We start from the raw sequence: 18399 nt of genomic DNA, 5'->3' as shown, positions 1-18399 counted from the left end.
CTTAGGCCATGGCATTGACACCTAATGGCAGTATCTTAGGGCTGTAAGATTAACACTACAAAACTGCTGTCATTGTTTTGTTAGCAATAATTAAACAGCACTACTTGTCATTATTTAGATTCTTGCTCTTTAAGCTATTAATTGATCTAATATCACAGTGAACATAATGAATATCCTTTTAATGAGGTTTCTGAGGGACACTTTTTGCTATATTGATAACGTGATCACTTCTGACTTCAAACGTAAATTCCATGGCTCAGAAGTTGCTTATGCACATAGGCAACTAAGAAATGGAACAAACCTGTTTTCGTAATTGTAGGGAGCTTTAGTTTTTTCTTTGCATATTTTCTTTCCAAATTGCTAAATATATCACACAATATTGGACTTACTATGGACTTTTCCCCAAAAGTTTTTGGCCAGTTTCAGTGTCAGAAAGATTTTGATAATCATGGTTATTTCTTAAATGTGTGTTAACAACCTTAGCCTTTGTTGTTGACTAAGCCCTGAAATCTTTGTTTCTTGAAAGTTTTAAATTCTACTCAGAAGTTCTCTTCAGTCTCTCTGATTTCCAGTAAGGACATGATTTCAGGTCTATTTGTTTTTGCTTCTCGGTCAAACTTTTGGGTCACCTTTACAGTTTAAGTTTACTCTGTTTATCTGGTCAAAGATAGAGACTGAAGAAGAGGGGTAAGAATTTGTTTTCTTACAAAGCAAGTATGTTTTCCCCAAATTGTGATCATTTTTATAAAAACTGCAATTTTAGGGAACAAATAAAATTCTGACGGAATCTCAAGGAAGACAAAAAATTTTTTTAGTAACCCTAGTTTGTTGGGAAACCTTCAGACAATTTGTATATATTTGAAAGAAAAGTAACCCTTTAAAAGAATGTATACACAAATCATAGCTTCCCAGATAACTTAAATATCTTTTTAGAGTAAATCTTGATATTCCCTCTAAATTGCATGTTTTTTGTTTTTTGTTTTCACTAGTGTATTAAGAAACATATGGGGAGGAAATGGCAACCCACTCCAACCCATTTTCTTGCCTGGAAAATGCCACGGACAGAGGAAAGTGGCAGGCTATAGTCTGTGGGGTTGCAAAGAGTGGACACAACTGAGCAACTGAACACGCACACACATACTTACTACAAATAGCTGTTTAATATCTGTGCTCCCATTAAAAAATATTTTCAAGGATGAGACTAAGGGTCTAAAGTTTAAGATCATTAGAGATGGTAATTCAGATTTCTACACTTAAAGAGTTGGAGTTTAAGATCTAGGGGGTGAGTCTGGTGTAAGGAGTGGACAGAGCTTGAAATACCTAGAGCTAATATTTACCCTGGGAAAACAATGTATACAACTGAGGAACATAAACTAAAACTCCCAACATTTATTCAACAGAAAACTCAGAAATCTCCTATAATCATTGAGAGACATGTTTTAGAAAATGAAGAGAATGGATTAGGATTGAGAATAATAAATTGAACATCGAAAACTATATAAAAGATCAAGAAGCTTTTTTGCTCAAACCACTAAAAGATTTCATTAACATATGTGATGGTAATATGACCTTAATGGAAGAAAAATATTATGGTGTTTTTCTCCTGTATCTTTTTTCCATACTCACTGGGAAAGTGGAGACTTGTAGTCCAACATGGATTTCAAGCGTGGACCTTTGAACCATATTGCCTATGAAATATGGCTTTGCTACATACTAGCTGTGTGACTTTCAGCAGTATACTTAGCCTTTTTTCTCCTGTTTCCTCATCTGTAAAATATCAGTATGATGGTTAATGAAAACCCACAGAGTTCTAAATATTCAACAAGTTGATACACATACTGCACTTAGAACTGTCTCTCTTATGTTGTGCTGAATAACTGCAGGGGTCAGAATTTTGAAGCTTGGCAAAGGGTACACTATTCAAGAAATGGATATAATCACAAAAAGCAGTTATGTTTATCAAACATTGGCCTTTAGAGATTGGTATGAATGGGCATCTGTGCTTTATTTTATTTTTTTCCTTTTTTTTTAACCAAATTGCTTAAGAAAACTAAAAATGATACTCAAAATGCTCTCACCTTTCATCAGTAAGAGAACTCCTTCTGATTGGCACATTTTTTAATTTGCCTGGGTCCTGACTTTCTCTGCCCTGGTTTATACTGGCCGTACTGCTTTCGACAGCAACCAGATGCCAGGATGACTACACAAGAGCAAAGAAAGATGACAGCGGTGCAGAGGGCTACAGGAACCAGCCACGTCTTTACACCAGTCACAGGTGCCCCACCAGGTGTTGAGTCTTCATTCTTAGATGTGTGGTTTCTGCTGTTGGATCCTTTGGTTTTGTTTAGTAATTGTTTACTGCTGTTGAGTTGGGAGGGACTAGGCATATGAGAAAGTTTTGTGTCTCTGGGCACAAAGAAAGGAGAAACAGTCTTGTTATCTGGATTGTTGATGAAGTCAGTACTGGCTGACACCGTATTTATCTTTGTGGTAATGGAGTCATTCAGGGCAATGAATCTTGCCCAAGAGTCTGTGGTCAATTCCTTGGAATACCTAGTATTATTTGTGGTTGCCAACTCTTGATGTGTGGTTGGTGACGGAGCCTCTATTGATGGTAGCATTTGGTTTATCATGGTGGTTTGTTGTTTATCTAAATACATAGCTTTTAGAATCCTTAGTCTCTCCCATGTATCAGATGAAGAACGGGTATTTAGATATGTGGGCAGTGATTGTTCAAAAACCAGCAAATCAGGATCTATACCTGAAAAATAAGTAAGGCATCATTTATTTTTAGTTTAGCAGAGAGGGCCCTAAAGTACAGTTTACTGAAGTCCTAGATTTTGCCTCTCTGAGTTATGAACTAAGCTAATTGCAAGTTCCCCTAGTGCACATTTCTCAAAGGCTTTTAGACATACTGACCACATTTGAATTCTTAACTTTCTAAGACATCTTCTGTTGCAAACAAACTTGGCTACATCATAGAGAAAACTTTGTATCTGCCAGGGCTTTTAGGCAACAATAGCAGTGTGAGGGCAAGAACTTCAGAAATAGTAACCATTTGATATGAGTAACATTTTAGAGTTAAACAAAATGAGGCCTGAGATGTGTAGCTATTCAAAATTATTAGCAGAGCCCTACATCGCATCCCTGCTCAGTGCCTCCGGTCTTCTTCAGTGTGTGTTCTCTCTCCTCTTATAAACTCCTTTCCGGCTGGCTTCAGAAACTGTTTCCCTTTCAGTCTCTCTTGTTCCCTCTCTCTCACGACACCAACATCCACTTCCTTCATTTCCTTTCTGACTTTGTTTTGTGCTTTCTGTCATGTTGTTTCCATCCTCTATTATGCCAAAATTCTGCTTCTAGAGTGGTCAGTACCTTCCCTTTTTCCTGATTGCTGGGTGTCACTGCTTTGACTTTTCTCTTGTCCTTGACACTGATGGCCAACTGTCCTTGAATTCTTCTTCCCTGACTCCCTGCACTGAGAGGAAAGCTAAGACCAACCTAGACAAGTGTATTAAAAAGCAGAGACATTACTTTGCCAACAAAGGTCTGTCTAGTCAAAGCGATGGTTTTTCTGGTAGTCATGTATGGATGTGAGAGTTGGACTATTAAGAAAGCTGAGCACTCAAGAATGAATGCTTTTGAACTGTGGTGTTGGAGAAGACTCTTGAGAGTCCCTTGGGCTGCAAGGAGATCAAACCAGTCCATCCTAAGGGAAATTAGTCCTGAATATTTATTGGAAGGACTGATGCTGAAGCTGAAACTCCAATACTTTGGCCACCTGATGCGAAGAACTGACTCGTTTGAAAAGACCCTGATGCTGGGAAACACTGAAGGCGGGAGGAGAAGGAGACGACAGAGGAAGAGATGGTTGGATGGCACCACTGACTCAATGGCCATAACTCCAGGAGTTGGTGATGGACAGGGAGGCCTGGCGTGCTGCAGGCCATGGGGTCACAAAGAGTTGGACATGACTGAGCAACTGAACTGAACTGAACTGACTCCCTGCACCACAGATTGCTTTGGCACTTTATCTCAGGCTGCCTGCGTCCCTTATTTTTCTTCCTCTGTTGGTTCTCTCCTTGGTCCTAACTGGGTTTCGTGATTTCTACAGTCTTTAGTCCTTGGTTTTCTAAGGTATTTCTCTGCATTCCATATAACCTCTGCCCTGACCACAGCCCCCCAGCTCCCCACCCCACCGCCACTGCCAAAAATACTATCCTCATCGTCCCTACTACATCGATGACCCTGAAATCCATGTGCCCAATTTTTTCCCCTTTCTTGAGCTCTGATCTCATTTCTCCTGTGCACTACTGGATGTTCCCACATAAACATCTCACATCACCACTGACATTTTCAGAACCATCATCTTATCTAGCTCCTTGTCTTGTTCAGAGGCATTATCATTCTTCCATCACCCATGATAGACTGCACTGCTAAGGAATTTTTGATTCCTCTGTTCTCTCTCTCTCTCTCTCTTTTTTTTTTTTTTGCCTGCAGGGATCTTACTTCCCAGAGCAGGGATCAAACCTGTGTCCCTGCAGCAGAAGCACAGAGTCAAACACTGGACCGCAGGGTTAAGACTTCTCTTCTCTACCCAAAAACTAAGTGCTATCCAATCCCTTCCCAATATGCTGGTAACTATCCCTCGTTGCAAGTAAAATTACCTTGTTCTAGCCGGCATCCTGCTTATAATTTTCCTGGACTAAGATAACCAGACACATCACTCTAATGATAGCGTTTTCTCATTAAACACCTTTGTTGTTTCCATATTTCTGACAGTCAAACCAACACTCTATTCTTTTGTTACCTGGCCTACCCTATCCTACCCATATTTCCATTGCAGCCCCAAATGTGCCCATACTTGTAGCGACATCAGTGTTCTCTCTTTCCTAGGGAGTGACACAGACTCCTTACCTCTATCTGCCCTCTTCCACGAAGCCTCCCCTGAATAATCGAGCTTTCTTTAGCTACCCCGCCCCCAACCTTTTGAACCTTTGTACTCGAGGCAGTATCACCTATTTTTAATTGAATTGTATGTCTTTAACTGTGAGACTTCTTTCCTCAGGTAGATTAGAAGGAACTTGAGGGCAGAGGTACAGCTGCAGTGATAAACACAGTTTGTGGTCAACAAGTACAGATCAATAAAGAAATTTACCTCCTTTGTATGGTGATGGCAAAAGTCGATCTTTGATATTTACTAATCTGTACCCTGAGATTATATACATGGGCAAAGGACACTTAAATAATTTGTTTTTCTAAAGTAAAACGTACTGGTTATCTTGGGACCAGAAATTAATATGTGGCAGTAAGTGTATTTCCTGTCCCTGAATCAATCTTTGTAGAATCCTTGTATATAATGTCAGCAAGCCTCAACAGTGACATTTAGCATATTACTTAACTTCTTAGTTGTATGCTTACTGACTATAGTAGAAATACCTATTTTGGCTCTTGTTGAAGGCTCTTGGGGTAAATGAAATACATTGTTCTTGTTTGGTCACATATGATTTGTTATCTGGGACAAAGTCATCCTTGCTGAACATGCCAAATTTATGTGAATTTCCTTTTACTTTCTGCCTTGGAAGCCCCAAACTTTTCCAGAGTTCACTGGAAAATAATTATTTAGAAATTCATACATGGCTTCTTCCAGCCAATTTCTAGGTTATTTGCCTCTACTAAAATATTAGACATTCTTAGAAGTACATACAAAGTACATAAATCATTACCATCTGTTATGTTATATAAAATGGCACTGGTTCCAGGCTCCAGTATGCAGCTCTCCAGGGTTGGGCAGTGAACGTGGAGGCAGTTGACATTGTCATGAATAGGATCGTGGAAGAAGACAGCCAGGTTACAGGACACTGAAAAGGAAGCAGGCAAAGTATGTCTGCTTGATTTCTGCAGCTTGATAAGCTCTGAGTAGCTTATGTTTCTTTCACAAACACTGGATTAACAGTTCCTTGCAGGGCTGTTCAGACATCTAACTATGAACTGAGAGCAGCTATTTCTGTGAAGATGGGGAAATGCCTCTTCAAAAGAAAATACTGACTTGTCTTTCAGTAATCATTCATACATTCCCATGCTACATAGGATTACCTGGAATTATTTTGCAATCCCAGTATTTCATGTTCAGGAAAACTCAATTGACTACAAAAACCTCTCCCCAGAGGGGAGATTTATAATATCATAATATTCTAATCTGATGTTTATAATATGAGATTTCCAGGTGTAATACCCTCTTGGAATGCTAAGGAGTTCACCAGAGAAAGAAATAGGACAATAAATGGACAAATGCTATAACAGAAAGGGGAGTGACGGGAAGAGCAAAAACAGCACTGACTGTTGCTGGAAGAGGCCCGGGTGGTATAGAGGCACCAGTGTGGGTAAACATGACCTTGACCCTGACTGCAGGTGTGCACCAGCCCTATGCTGCTAAGCTACGTCCAGTGAAACGCTAATCAGTGTCAGAGGAAGGGAGAGGACCGACAGGGTGGCTAGCGTTTGGAATTGTAGGGGGCATTGCTCTCCCCAGCTCCTCTTTTCTAAGGAGATTTGCTCCTTAAAAGATACCGTATTATTTCTGGATAACTTTTAAGTCAGAGTTGTTGAGTGCAGATCTTCAGTCTTGTCATCCCTGCAGTGCAGCACAGATTTTCCTCCTGCTGCTGTATAGTAGGAACCATGTGATGAGAAATATTCATTGACCCAAAGGTATCAGCTTCTTTAATAAAATGAGATTGCAGAGGGATAGTGTACTGTTACCAGACTTCAGAGTGTACCTGCAGCTGCTGTGGGACTGCTGGCAGAGCCTGCTCTGCTTCTGTGTAAGGCTAACTCTGGGGGTTACCTCTCCCCCATTACTTTTGGGACACCCCATGTTTCTGCTCTCTTTTTTTTCCAGAATGAGAGAAAAGTCAATTAATAATTCATTGCTAATACATTATAGATTACCAAGACATTTTCCCTGAGGACTGTGCTGTAAAGTTCAAGGAAAAGGAAGAAAGAACATCATTCTAATTTAGACATCTGAATTTCTGATAAGAAAGCACTGGATCCTGTAGGGACTAATTTTTAAAGATCTTTTACATTCTTCATGTGTATTTCAGAGTCCCAGCTCTGAGTAGGTTAGCTACTGCAGGATGGTAGCATTTTGAAGTTCTGGCTTCCAGGTAAAAAGGGATGTGTGTTCGTGCCTTTTCTTCTTCTAGAGAAGGAAAGCCACAACCCCACAAGACTCTAAAATCATGGAATTCCAAATGGATGCTTTTAGTATCTCTAAAAGTCCATAGTCCATAGTTTGCCTGGTGTGGAGAATAAGGTAAATTCATGGCATGGGAAAATGGGGAAAAGTTATCATCCCTCCCTCATCTGGTCTCAGTGAATGATTCTGGGGGTTATAAACATCTGGAAGCTGAGTATTTTGCTACCTTTTTCAAAATTTCCCTTTAACAAATTAATTGCTCTCTTCTGTGCCTGATTAAATTTGAGGGCTTAGTTTGTGACAGCTTCTTACACTGTGGTCTCTTGACAGACAGATTCTCCAAGGAGCTCCAATCTGCATCCTAGAAATCTTAGATGGATAATTGGGTAAGAGGCAATTAATGTCAGTATGAGACCACAAGAGGAGAAGGCAATGGCACCCCACTCTAGTACTCTTGCCTGGAAAATCCCATGGATGGAGGAGCCTGGTAGGCTGCAGTCCATGGGGTCACTAAGAGTCAGACATGCCTGAGCGACTTCACTTTCACTTTTCACTTTCCTGCATTGGAGAAGGAAATGGCAACCCACTCCAGTGTTCTTGCCTGGAGAATCCCAGGGATGGGGGAGCCTGGTGGGCTGCTGTCTGTGGGGTCGCACAGAGTCGGACACGACTGAAGCGACTTAGCAGCAGCAGCATGAGACCACAAGAAGAAAGTGTAGAACAAGAGAATTATTTCAAAGTGCTGTGTCACTTTTGTTCTTTCCAAGTAGCTTTCAAATCTTAGAAAAATGAAATAAATGAAGTCAAATGTAACTTGAAATTCTGCAACAATGAAGCATTTTTCTAATTACAGGCCTTGATTATATTATATGAATGATATTTAACCCTGATTCCACATCTCATACCCAAAAAAATTATGTCAGGGTATTTTGTAGATTTCTTTCTTCCTTCCTCCCTCCCCCACTTCTTTCTCCCGTCCTTCCTTCCTTCCTTCCTTTTCTCTTCTTTGCCTTTCTTCCCTTTTCTAGTTGATATAAATCTCCCTATTTCTTTCAAAATATGAATCACAATCTAAATCCTATTCAGTACATTCCCACATTTGGTCAGCCCAAGCAAGCTCATTTCAAAAGTGTGATATGATACTAATATCACCGAAAGAACTTTGAAAAGGAAATTATTATAAATACTTTTGGAATTATATATGCTATATTCTGGGCTATAGAAATATTGTTAGTTAGCTCTCAAGGAAATTTTTTCATTCAGCACTGTAGTGGAGAGAAGAGGTTCTCTGTTACCAGCAGGTTCACAGCCTCCTGGGTCATTGCTAGATTTATAAACCAAGCTGGCACTGACTTCACCTGCAAAGTCAGTCTCAGTGTCTCTCCCTCTGTGCCCACTCCCTCCTTCAGGGCATCTTTTTTTTTTTTTTTTCAGAGGGGGGGTCCTTCAGGGCATCTTCCCTCGTCTGGGTCAATTGTTCACTGGACCCTCTACCAAGGGCTCTTTCCTCAGGTCCTCCTTTTAGAAGTTTGCCCCCATTTTCTCAGGTCTATCATGGACACTTACCATCCTTCCTAAGACAGCAGTTCCGACTGCACTTCTGACCGGTGTTTTCAGAATAATACCTCAGGAACTGGGCCCCCAGCTTCTGAGACTCCTCCAGGTCAATCAGAAAACCTGGGAAGCGACGGATCCAGCAGTCTCTGTAAAACACGGTGGGTGAGCAAAGAGAGTTTGAGGTCCCCCCCATGCTCAGGAGCAGTATCACATTTGCTGCTACCACCACCGCACGCATTTCCCTGGAATGAAGACTCGGCAATAAGTTTGGTGACCAGACAGATGCTGGAGCTGACCATCAGGGTTCAGAACAGCTGGGATTTCAGGGCTGTTGTGAAGGAAGAGCTTCCTTGGAACTTTGAGAAGGGTCACTTTGTAGAAAAATGAAGCGGCTCTTTGACTGCACGTTGACTTTTCTTTTGTTTCTTCCCAGTTGCACCCCACACCTGGGACTTGATGACTTGGTGTTAATTCTGAACACTTTCCAGGCCATTTCAGTACTCTGTCCTTTAGCCTCCAGTAGTCGTAGATTCTCTCCTCTGCTTTTCTTCTTTCTCTGAAAGGGAAGTCACAGACACCTTTTACCAAGTAAATATAAAGACAACTCGAAATCCTAGCCAAGAGTCTTTCTGAGTAAAACAACAGTTCAGTCACTTGACGTCAGATAAAGGAAGGATCAATTTCACCAGGAAACAAGACATTATTTTGTCAGGATACTTCTGTCAGTTTCTTTAAGAAACTTGTGACTGCAGATTTTTTTTTTTCAGTGATCTTTTTTCTTTGAATTAAAGTTCTAATATTCAGAATCACTGGAAAAAAATAAAAAGTAAATACAAAGTGAAAATGAAATAAAAATGAAAAAATTTTTTAACTTTGCAGTGATTTCGAAAACACTGAATATGAATCCTGGTCACTTCTGGGGTCAGGCATTTTTTGCAAAGGCCAGCCACATGCTTTTTGAAAAGATAAAAGATCCAGCCAAGAATATTCTAATAACTAGATGAAATACAACACCCATTAAAGTGTATTTTGTTCAATCAAGAGTTAAAAGCATAACAGAAAATTGTGAAGAACTGCAGTTTGGGGATTTTCTGCTATTTATGTTTTCAAGTTACAAAGAAAACTTTGTGAAGCACATACATAAAGGCATCTCTGAAGCAGATGTAGTTACAGGAAATGTTCATTAGGGAAATAGTTTTAAATTTCTAAATATTAATAAAGTTACTTCCATTGCAATGCCAAAACATTTGAAAAAATATTAAAGGCCGTGAAAATGGTCTCTTTTGTGAAGATTGTGTTCCATATTCCACAATATCCAAGATGAAATTGGTTCAAAGCATAGAACTGTTGCTCTTTTATATCCATTTTTATACAAAGCACTAGTGGTAATTAGTTTGGGTTATAAAGTACTGCGTGTGCTTAGTTGCTTCAGTCATGTCTGACTCTTTGCAATGCCATGGACTGTAGCCTGCCAGGCTCCTCTGTCCATGGCATTCTCCAGGCAAGAATACTAGAGTGGATTGCCTTTCCTTCTCCAGGGGATCTTCTCGACCTAGGGATTGAATCCACGTCTCCTGCATCTCCTGCGTTGCATGCGGATTCTTTACCATTGAGCCACTGGGGAAGCACAAAAAGTACTGTACTGCTTTTTAAAAAATGAAAAGTGAAAATTTTCCCTCCTGTGATCTGTTTATCATACACTTTGAAATTTCATCTCTCCATCTGTCTACTAATAATAGTGTAATTATATCTTTTGATTTTTAGAAACATATAATATTAGTAATAATAAAGAGGATGACAGTCAAAAGGCTGATTAACTTAAAAAAATTTCTTCTGAGCAAAAATTAGACTAAGTCTTAACTTGAATAAGCCACGTAAAATACACTAAAAATAATAAATATTTTATTCTAATAAACTTCTTTTAGAAAACAAATTTCAGTTGCTTACCTGCAAACAAGCTTTCATCTGTTCAGAGGAAAGAGGGAAGAAAGGCTTCCTAAACGCAAAAACAGGAGATAGATGAGGAACAAAAGAGTGCTTCCTGTTTTCCCCTGAGATTCCAGGAGCTATTTGGATTAGTCCAAACCTTGGGGCCATAAACCGGAAAGTCAACTTTCTAACCTCCACATCTTTCAGTCACATTAAATGTGGCTTCTTGTGTTCTATGTATAATTCCTTGAAGTGCTCGTGTTTCTGTCAGGGGTAAGGGAACAATCCTCAGTTGTTGAATGCTTTTGCTTTCAGATGATGTTCACGGGGAGATCAAGGCTGCATTTTATAGAGTCTACAAGTTCCAGTGTAAAAGCAGGCTTTCAATTTTTTAAAGCAAATTTTGGGCTGATTGTTAAACACTGAATCTGGAAACAGGTAACTTCTTAGAGCTGGCTATTTTGAAAAGGAGAGATTAAAAGCAGGAGAGTGGGGGGAAGAGGGAGGAAACTACAATGATCTGAGATAGAGACCCGAACCATCCTCCCAAGAGCCTGATTCAGTAGCTCTGATGTGGGAACCAGAGTTCTTATCTTTATATGAAGTGTCTCGGGTGATTTCCTAAGATGTCTGGAAAACACTGAAATAAGTGAAAGTTTCAGCTACATGAAGGTGCTCAGCCCGAATTAAATAGAGCCATTTTAAGAACTGTTCTACTTTAAACATTTAAATTGCCCCCATGCTTTAATGAAAGCAAGAAATTTCAGTCTTACTTATTAAAAAGCAAAGAGGAAACAACTGTTTTAGAAATACTGGAGGGACTAAAAAATAAGATATAAACAATTTTTAAGTGGCAGTGAGGTAACAGCAGACACTAAATTCAAAAGATGTTTGAAAAACAGTCAATATTTCATCTTTTTTAAAAGATAGTAACTGTAGTATTTACAGTTAAGTGTTTTTACAGTTTTACAGTTAAGTATTTACTTAACACTTTCATTTCACCAGTTCATAAAATTGATGGAAATCATTTTTTAAAATGGGGCCTGAGAAATTGGAATATATGATTAATTTTTCTTAAAATGTTTTTTTTTTAATTAAATGGACATACAAATGGCAATCCACTCCAGTGTTCTTACTGGGATGATTATCCCAGTGGACAGAGGAGCCTGCTGGGCTACAGTCCATGGGGTCACAGAGAACCAGACACACAGAGTGACTGAGCATGAGCATGCACTTTAAAAACCCAAATCATACAGAAAAGTACAAAAAGAAATAATAACCATTCAAGATCTTACAATCTTAAATCTTTTGGTAAACATCCTTCCAGACATCGCCATAAAAAAAAACACATGTACAATTTTACAAAAAATGGATTCATATTGTTTCAGAAACTGTTTTTTAAAAATCCAATGTAAAATCATATGTTCAGTGTCTCTAAAGAAAACTCTGCATCCAAAGTTGTAACAGTTCTACGGTATTCATTCTACTCATATACCAAAATTTACTTTGCACTTCAACTTCCTCAGCTGTAGAAGAGTATTAAAATAGATTGCAATCCATGTAAAGCACTTACAACATATAATAAACATTCAATAAATGTCAGCTACTGCTATTGTTATATGTTGTTTTTCAATCTTTTATTATTCAAAGCAACACTATGATAAACATCTTTTACTTTGATTTTTCCCTATTCTAGGTCAAAAGGTATATTTTCCATAAATCCTTTATTTTTCTTTTAAAATCTTTTTCTTATTTTTGGCTGTGCCAAGCAAAGTAGTTCCCTGAAGAGAGAAAAAGTGAAAGTTGCTCAGTCGTGTCTGACTCTTTGCAACCCCATGGACTGTAGCCCACCAGGTTCCTCTCTCCATGAAATTCTCCAGGCAAGAATACTGGAGTAGGTAGTCATTCTCTTCTCCAGGGGATCTTCCCAACGCAGATCAAACCCAGTCTCCTGAATCGAAGGCAGATTCTTTACTGTCTGAGCAACCAGGGAAGTCCATTAGTTCCCTGACCAGGGATCAAACATGTGTGCCCTGCACTGGAAGCCTGGAGACTTAACCACTGGACCACCAGGCAAGTCTATCCATAAATTCTTAAGGAAATAGTCTAGCTTTGTGTTTGACCCTTACTTTAGATTTTAGTAAAACAAATTGTTAGGTGTTTGAAGTAAATCATGTTGCCACAAAGGTCAGTCAATAATAGATCTATAAAAGTGTATCTCCAGTTATAGACAAGCAACATTTTGATGAAGCTTAATAGTAATTTTAGGTCTTTGGTAAATAAAGTTTATAATGTTTTGACTGCATTTCTAGCTTAACAGAAAACTTACTTCATGAGTTATTAAAATGATTCGATCTTTAAGAGACTTTCAATTCTAAATGGCGTTACTATCATGTCAGGGGCCAATACAGGATCAGCACCTAGTACTGTCAAACTGATACCTTACATTACCTGCCTAAGATCTGCTCTGATAATATTATTGGGCGTGAATTACTTTCTAATGCATGTGCTTCTTTGAGTGTGATTTGTTTTTCCTTTGGTCCATTTTTAAAAAGCAAGGAAACACCAGTCTAAGGCATATCTATGACGCCTGGGGAACAAAAGCCTCCACCGGTGAAAGATTATAAAGAGACTGAGGAGAGACTAAGAGCCTGTTCTTAGCTGACCCACTGAATCTGACATTGTTGCTGATGGAGGCACAAATTCCAGGTTCAAGACTCTTTGACACAAGGGGCACCTCCTGGCCAAAGTTTCCCAGCCTAACACTGGAAGTGAATCATTGCCTTTCCAAACAGGATGCTACTCTCATGATCACACACCCACAAAGAACCTTAGATGTCTCCATTACTTGCTCATTGAGAAGAGAAGTGTGAGAGGTCCCACGTGAGACTGGAGCTTTATCAGTAATGATCTAAAGGCTGCGTGAAACAAAGGGAACGCTAGAAGTTTTCCCCAGAATCCAAGAAAATATCTTTAAAGAGATAAGTCATGGGTCCATCTTTGTTTCCTTCACTTTTCCCAGGGAGCCCAGAATCTACGAGAATTTTCTTCCCTGTCTTTAAATGTTTAGTTCCTTCTTCATAGTGTAGTATAAAGAAAATAAGGGATGACAGTGTCTCATGATGAAGCAGCTAAATTACACAGTGTGTGTGTTCAGTCATGTCCGACTTTGCGACCCCATGGATTGTAGGCCGCCAGGCTCCTCTCTGTCCATGGGATTTTCCAGGCAAGAATACTGGAATGGGTTACCATTTCCTTCTCCAGGGGATCATCCTGACCCAAGGATCGAACCCATGTCTCCTGCATTGGTAGGTGGATCCTTTACCACTGCTCCAGGTGTGCCGCCTGGGAAGCCCTAAATCACACAGAAAGAAGCACCGTGTAACTGAACAATGTGTTGAAATGATTTCATGTTTTAGGACACGACTTCCTTCTCTGGTTTTTAACCTTTCCCCTCCTTAACATAATCGCTTCCCTGGTGGCTCTGTGGTAAAGAATCCACCTGCCAATGGAGGAGACGCGGGAGATCCCTGGGTTGGGAAGATCCCCTAGAGAAGGAAACGTCAACCCATTCCAGTATTCCTGTTCGGAAAAACCCATGGACGGAGCAACAGTCTGTGGGGTCGCAAAGAGTCTGAAATGATACAGCAGCTGAACAAACAACAACTTCCTAACAGAAAATGTTAATCAGCACTGTAGGAGGTTATCTTTTGTTTGAAATATGGGGCATTGTACTCATGAAGAAGTTACTATTTAACACTTTGTCATTCATAAAGAAAGATGAAGCTTGTTAAAAAAAATCCAAGGACTATTTTCCCCAGGTTGAGGAGTACTATATTTGGCTCTCAATCTCTGGTCAAAGAAAGTTTGCAAGGGGCTTTTGTTAAGATAAGAGTGAACACACACACACACACACACACACACACACACACACACACTATTCCCTCCCAATCCTAACCCTTCAAGGTAACCTAATAAGTACCACCACCTACTCTCCCTTTCTAGAGTTCTCTGGTAGCTCAGACGGTAAAGCGTCTGTTTCCAATGCGGGACACCCGGGTTCCATCCCTAGGTCGGGAAGATCCCCTGGAGAAGGAAATAGGAATCCACTCCAGTACTATTGCCTGGAAAATCCCATGGACAGAGAAGCCTGCTAGGCTACAGTCCATGGGGTCGCAAAGAGTCGGACACGACTGAGCGATTTCACTTTCACTTTCCCCCTTTCTAGGATTAATTCTCCTCTTATGAGCAACACAAGATCCTTATTTGAGGTGTGCTTTCTACTTGCAGTGTTCAATGGGAGAAGATGGGGAAGCAGTAGCCTTGCTTAAGTGGTCCTCAGTTGGCGGGGGTCAGGGGTCAGGGAGGGGTAAAAGGGTGTCCAGAAAAGCCACCTCTGTAGGAAAATACGAGCAAAAGCCTCCAGACCTTTTGCTCAGAAGTAACATTCCAGGGTGGCTAGTCCCACCAAAATGAAACCGGGAATGCAATGGCTGTTAGAAAATACTTTGAAAGGCAGCTGATCTACGTTTATTGAGTCGTACTTCTTTCTTTTAATAGCACAAAGAGCACAGGCCCTAGCAGTGCGCACACGCTCCTCTGCTTCGCAGCCCTGCACAACCTGCAGCCATCCAGCAGGCCCTTCTTCCTGCAAGATGGCTCCTCCACGATGACCCTTACGAGGAATGAGCCCGAGGTGCCACCTACGCGTCCAGAGACGGCCCGCGGGCCTCGGTCCCCACCCCAGACCCGAGGCCGGACTCGGTCGGATGCGCGACCCCACGCGTGATGTCTTTTCGACTCCCTAGACCTCGACTCATTTCATGCCCTTCCTTCCACGCCCCTTTCTCTTGCGTTTCCTTCCCGCTGGTAAGGCGCGGTGGAAGGCAAAGCTTCCTCCCGTATCCCGCGCGCGCGGAGCGGCGCTGCACCCCGGCGGGCAGCAGGGTCACGGCGCCCGGCGTGCGGGGGAGGACGCGGGGAGGCGCCTTCCCGGCTCCCGAGACCCGCCGCCTCCTGCCCTCCCTGAAAGCCGGAGCGCGGCGGCGGCGGCAGGGGTCCCGCGGGCGGAAGTGAGAAGCCGGCCGTGGGAGGAGGCTGCGGCTGGAGGCTGGGATCCCCTCCCGGCTGACGGCCCGGGACGACCCGAGCGGGCAGCGCGCGCTGCCCCGGCCTTTTTTGGCGCGGACCGAGGCCGGAGGGGCGGGGGGGCGAGGCCGAGCCACCGCCCCCGGGACCGGGAGGAGGGGCCGCCTCGGCCCTGGGAGGCTGGGCGGGAGCGGGCGGCCCCGCACCGCCGCCGCCTCCTCCCCGCGCTCCGCGGCCACCCGGAACCCGGCGAGCGCGCGCGGGGGCGGGAGGCGAGCGCGCAGAGCTGGCGGGAGCCCCCGCCGCCCCCGGTCCCCCGGCCATGTCGGCCGACGAGATGGTGCAGATTCGCCTGGAGGACCGCTGCTACCCGGTGAGCAAGCGAAAGCTCATCGAGCAGAGCGACTACTTCCGCGCCCTCTACCGCTCCGGCATGCGCGAGGCCCTGAGCCCGGAGGCCGGGGGCCCCGAGGTGCAGCAGCTGCGCGGCCTCAGCGCCCCGGGCCTGCGCCTGGTGCTGGACTTCATCAACGCGGGCGGCGCCCGCGAGGGCTGGCTGCTGGGCCGGCGCGGGGAGCCGGGTGGCGGGGCCGAGGAGGAGGAGGAGGACATGGACGAGGCGAGCCTGCTATCTGAGCTGGTGGAGGCGGCCTCCTTCCTGCAGGTCACGTCTCTGCTGCAGCTGCTGCTGTCCCAGGTGCGGCTCACCAACTGCCTGGAGCTGTACCGCCTGGCGCAGGTGTACGGGCTCCCGGACCTGCAGGAGGCCTGCCTGCGCTTCATGGCTGTCCACTTCCACGAGGTGCTGTGCAAGCCCCAGTTCCACCTCCTGGGCTCTTCTCCTCCGGCCCCTGGGGATGTCAGCCTGAAGCAGAGGCTGAGAGAGGCCCGGATGACCGGGACTCCCGTCCTCGTGGCCCTGGGGGACTTCTTGGGGGGACCCCTGGCCCCTCACCCCTACCAAGGGGAGCCCCCGTCCATGCTCAGGTACGAGGAGATGACGGAGCGCTGGTTCCCGCTGGCCAACAACCTTCCTCCCGACCTGGTGAATGTCAGGGGGTACGGGGCTGCCATCCTGGACAACTACCTCTTCATCGTGGGCGGGTACAGGATCACCAGCCAGGAGATCTCCGCGGCGCATTCCTACAACCCCAGCACCAATGAGTGGCTCCAGGTGGCCTCCATGAACCAGAAGAGGTAAGCACCCAGCCAGCTACTGCGTTCCAGCGCATCCACCTGTTCCGGAAGCCATACCCCTCAGGTTGACTCCAGTGGAGTCAACAGCAGTCACTGGAGGTTGTTCTGAGATGGGAATGGCTTGCTTGGGAATGTGGTTGGCCTTGACTCTGGCAAAGTTCCCAATGAACTAATAAATTGCAGGGAAGCAGAAGCCCCCAAGGAGGTCAGCTCGCTGCGTGGTTTTCTTAGCCAGTATTTTTGCCTTCAGACGAATTGCCTTTTTTGGGTTTTCCTAGAAGGATACTTCCAAAGAAAACTTTATTTAATTTTGCTTTTATTTTTATTTTCTTTTAGGAACTAATCCTGATTATAATGACACACGGTAACCTGTAACACTGACTTTGGATGTTCTTGTTGATGACTTTGAAGCTTACCAATCTGTGATCAGAAAATAATCATTAGGCTTCTACTAATATTAGCTATCCAGGATTACCTTCCTTGTTTTTTATTCTCTTTTGCATCTCACTTTTCTTCCCAGACAGTCTTCATCATGGACTCAAGACTTGAGCCTGGCATTGGTCACCTGCAGAATTAGAATATGATCATCCACCCCAACCTTTCCCTTCTCATCCTGCAAATCCCTCTCAACATGCACTTGGGTGACTTGAAGAAAGGAAAAGGAAGAAATCAGGGGCAGGAAGAGGGAACAGAGTCAGGGATGGAATAGAAAAACAAGGGCAAATTACAGGAAGAAGTGGTAGGGAAAAAAAAAAAAAACGATGGCAGAGCCCAGGATGGCCCAGAGCCATTCAGAAGTGGGGAGAAGAATCAATGTAACTCAAGAAAGGACAGGCATGCCCTTTCTTCTGGCCCATCTGTGTCTATCTCAAGCCCCCCCCCTCCGCCGCCCGCCCAACCTCCACCGTGGTTCCTGCCCTGAAGTGTGGAACAAGGAGTTGGGGGACTCACAACTGTGCAAAGAAAGTCTTAACAAGAATGAGAAGGTCATTACACAGATTTGCTTGACTTAAGATGCCCCTCTAGGCTGAGTGGGGGAGGGTACACTGGCTTTATTTCTACTATAATATAAAATTCAATTTGGAACGTGTTGTTTGTTTTTTCATGGTAAAAAAATGCATAGTTGTTCTAGAAAACATGGTAAAAGGGCAAAGAATGAAGAAGCAGAAAGACTGTCACTTTTCTCATCCGAGTACTAACCAGGCCTGACCCTGCTTAGCTTTCAAGATAGGACATGTTCAGGGTAGTATGGCCATAGAAAGATCATTACTACTAATTCCTCCTTGAGGGAGGTGATAACCATCTACAGGTTGGCGTATTTTTTTCTATCCCCTCTCTAGTGCATTATTTACACTGCTGTATTGAAAATCTGATATCACAGTGTTACTTCTAAATGGATTCTAAGAGTCTTTGTTGAAGCAAGCAAGGAA

General features: G+C 43.1%; 2 protein-coding genes across 3 annotated transcripts in view; one reads left to right on the top strand and one right to left on the bottom strand.

The window, feature by feature from the left end:
• The window catches only part of KLHL42 (kelch like family member 42), a 38130-nt gene that overhangs the window by 797 nt on the left and 18934 nt on the right, over positions 1–18399 (top strand). Inside the window, exons 2-3 of one of the 2 annotated variants that reach the window (XM_070789915.1) lie at positions 15245–16145; positions 16437–16969. In XM_070789915.1, coding sequence (XP_070646016.1) covers positions 16095–16145; positions 16437–16969 — 584 coding nt within the window. In that variant the 5' untranslated portion in view covers positions 15245–16094. Of the gene's footprint in view, positions 1–15244; positions 16970–18399 lie in introns of both variants that reach the window. The other variant, XM_019961406.2, reaches the window with a different exon arrangement.
• MANSC4 (MANSC domain containing 4) lies at positions 964–15253 on the bottom strand. The gene is made up of 4 exons (XM_070789916.1): positions 10703–15253; positions 8765–9311; positions 5724–5858; positions 964–2761 (listed from the first exon to the last, which is right to left on the bottom strand). The coding sequence occupies exons 2-4, from the start codon at positions 8991–8993 to the stop codon at positions 2085–2087; spliced, it is 1041 nt and encodes a 346-aa protein (XP_070646017.1). The 5' UTR covers positions 8994–9311; positions 10703–15253; the 3' UTR covers positions 964–2084.

This window comes from Bos indicus, chromosome 5 (assembly GCF_029378745.1).
Source record: "Bos indicus isolate NIAB-ARS_2022 breed Sahiwal x Tharparkar chromosome 5, NIAB-ARS_B.indTharparkar_mat_pri_1.0, whole genome shotgun sequence".
Classification (NCBI taxonomy): Eukaryota; Metazoa; Chordata; class Mammalia; order Artiodactyla; family Bovidae; genus Bos; species Bos indicus.
Note: the sequence above shows the minus strand (reverse complement) of the source record. Positions and strands in the feature narration are given on the sequence as shown.

Excerpts from the sequence above, each read along its gene's own strand:
- MANSC4 (XM_070789916.1), bottom strand. The coding sequence starts at position 8,993 with ATGCGTGCGGTGGTGGTAGCAGCAAATGTGATACTGCTCCTGAGCATG. Across the intron at positions 5,859-8,764 it reads CTGCTGTCTTAGGAAGGATG|TGTCCTGTAACCTGGCTGTC; the intron begins GTAAGTGTCCAT and ends CTTCCTTTTCAG. Across the intron at positions 2,762-5,723 it reads TTTATATAACATAACAGATG|GTATAGATCCTGATTTGCTG; the intron begins GTAATGATTTAT and ends CTTATTTTTCAG.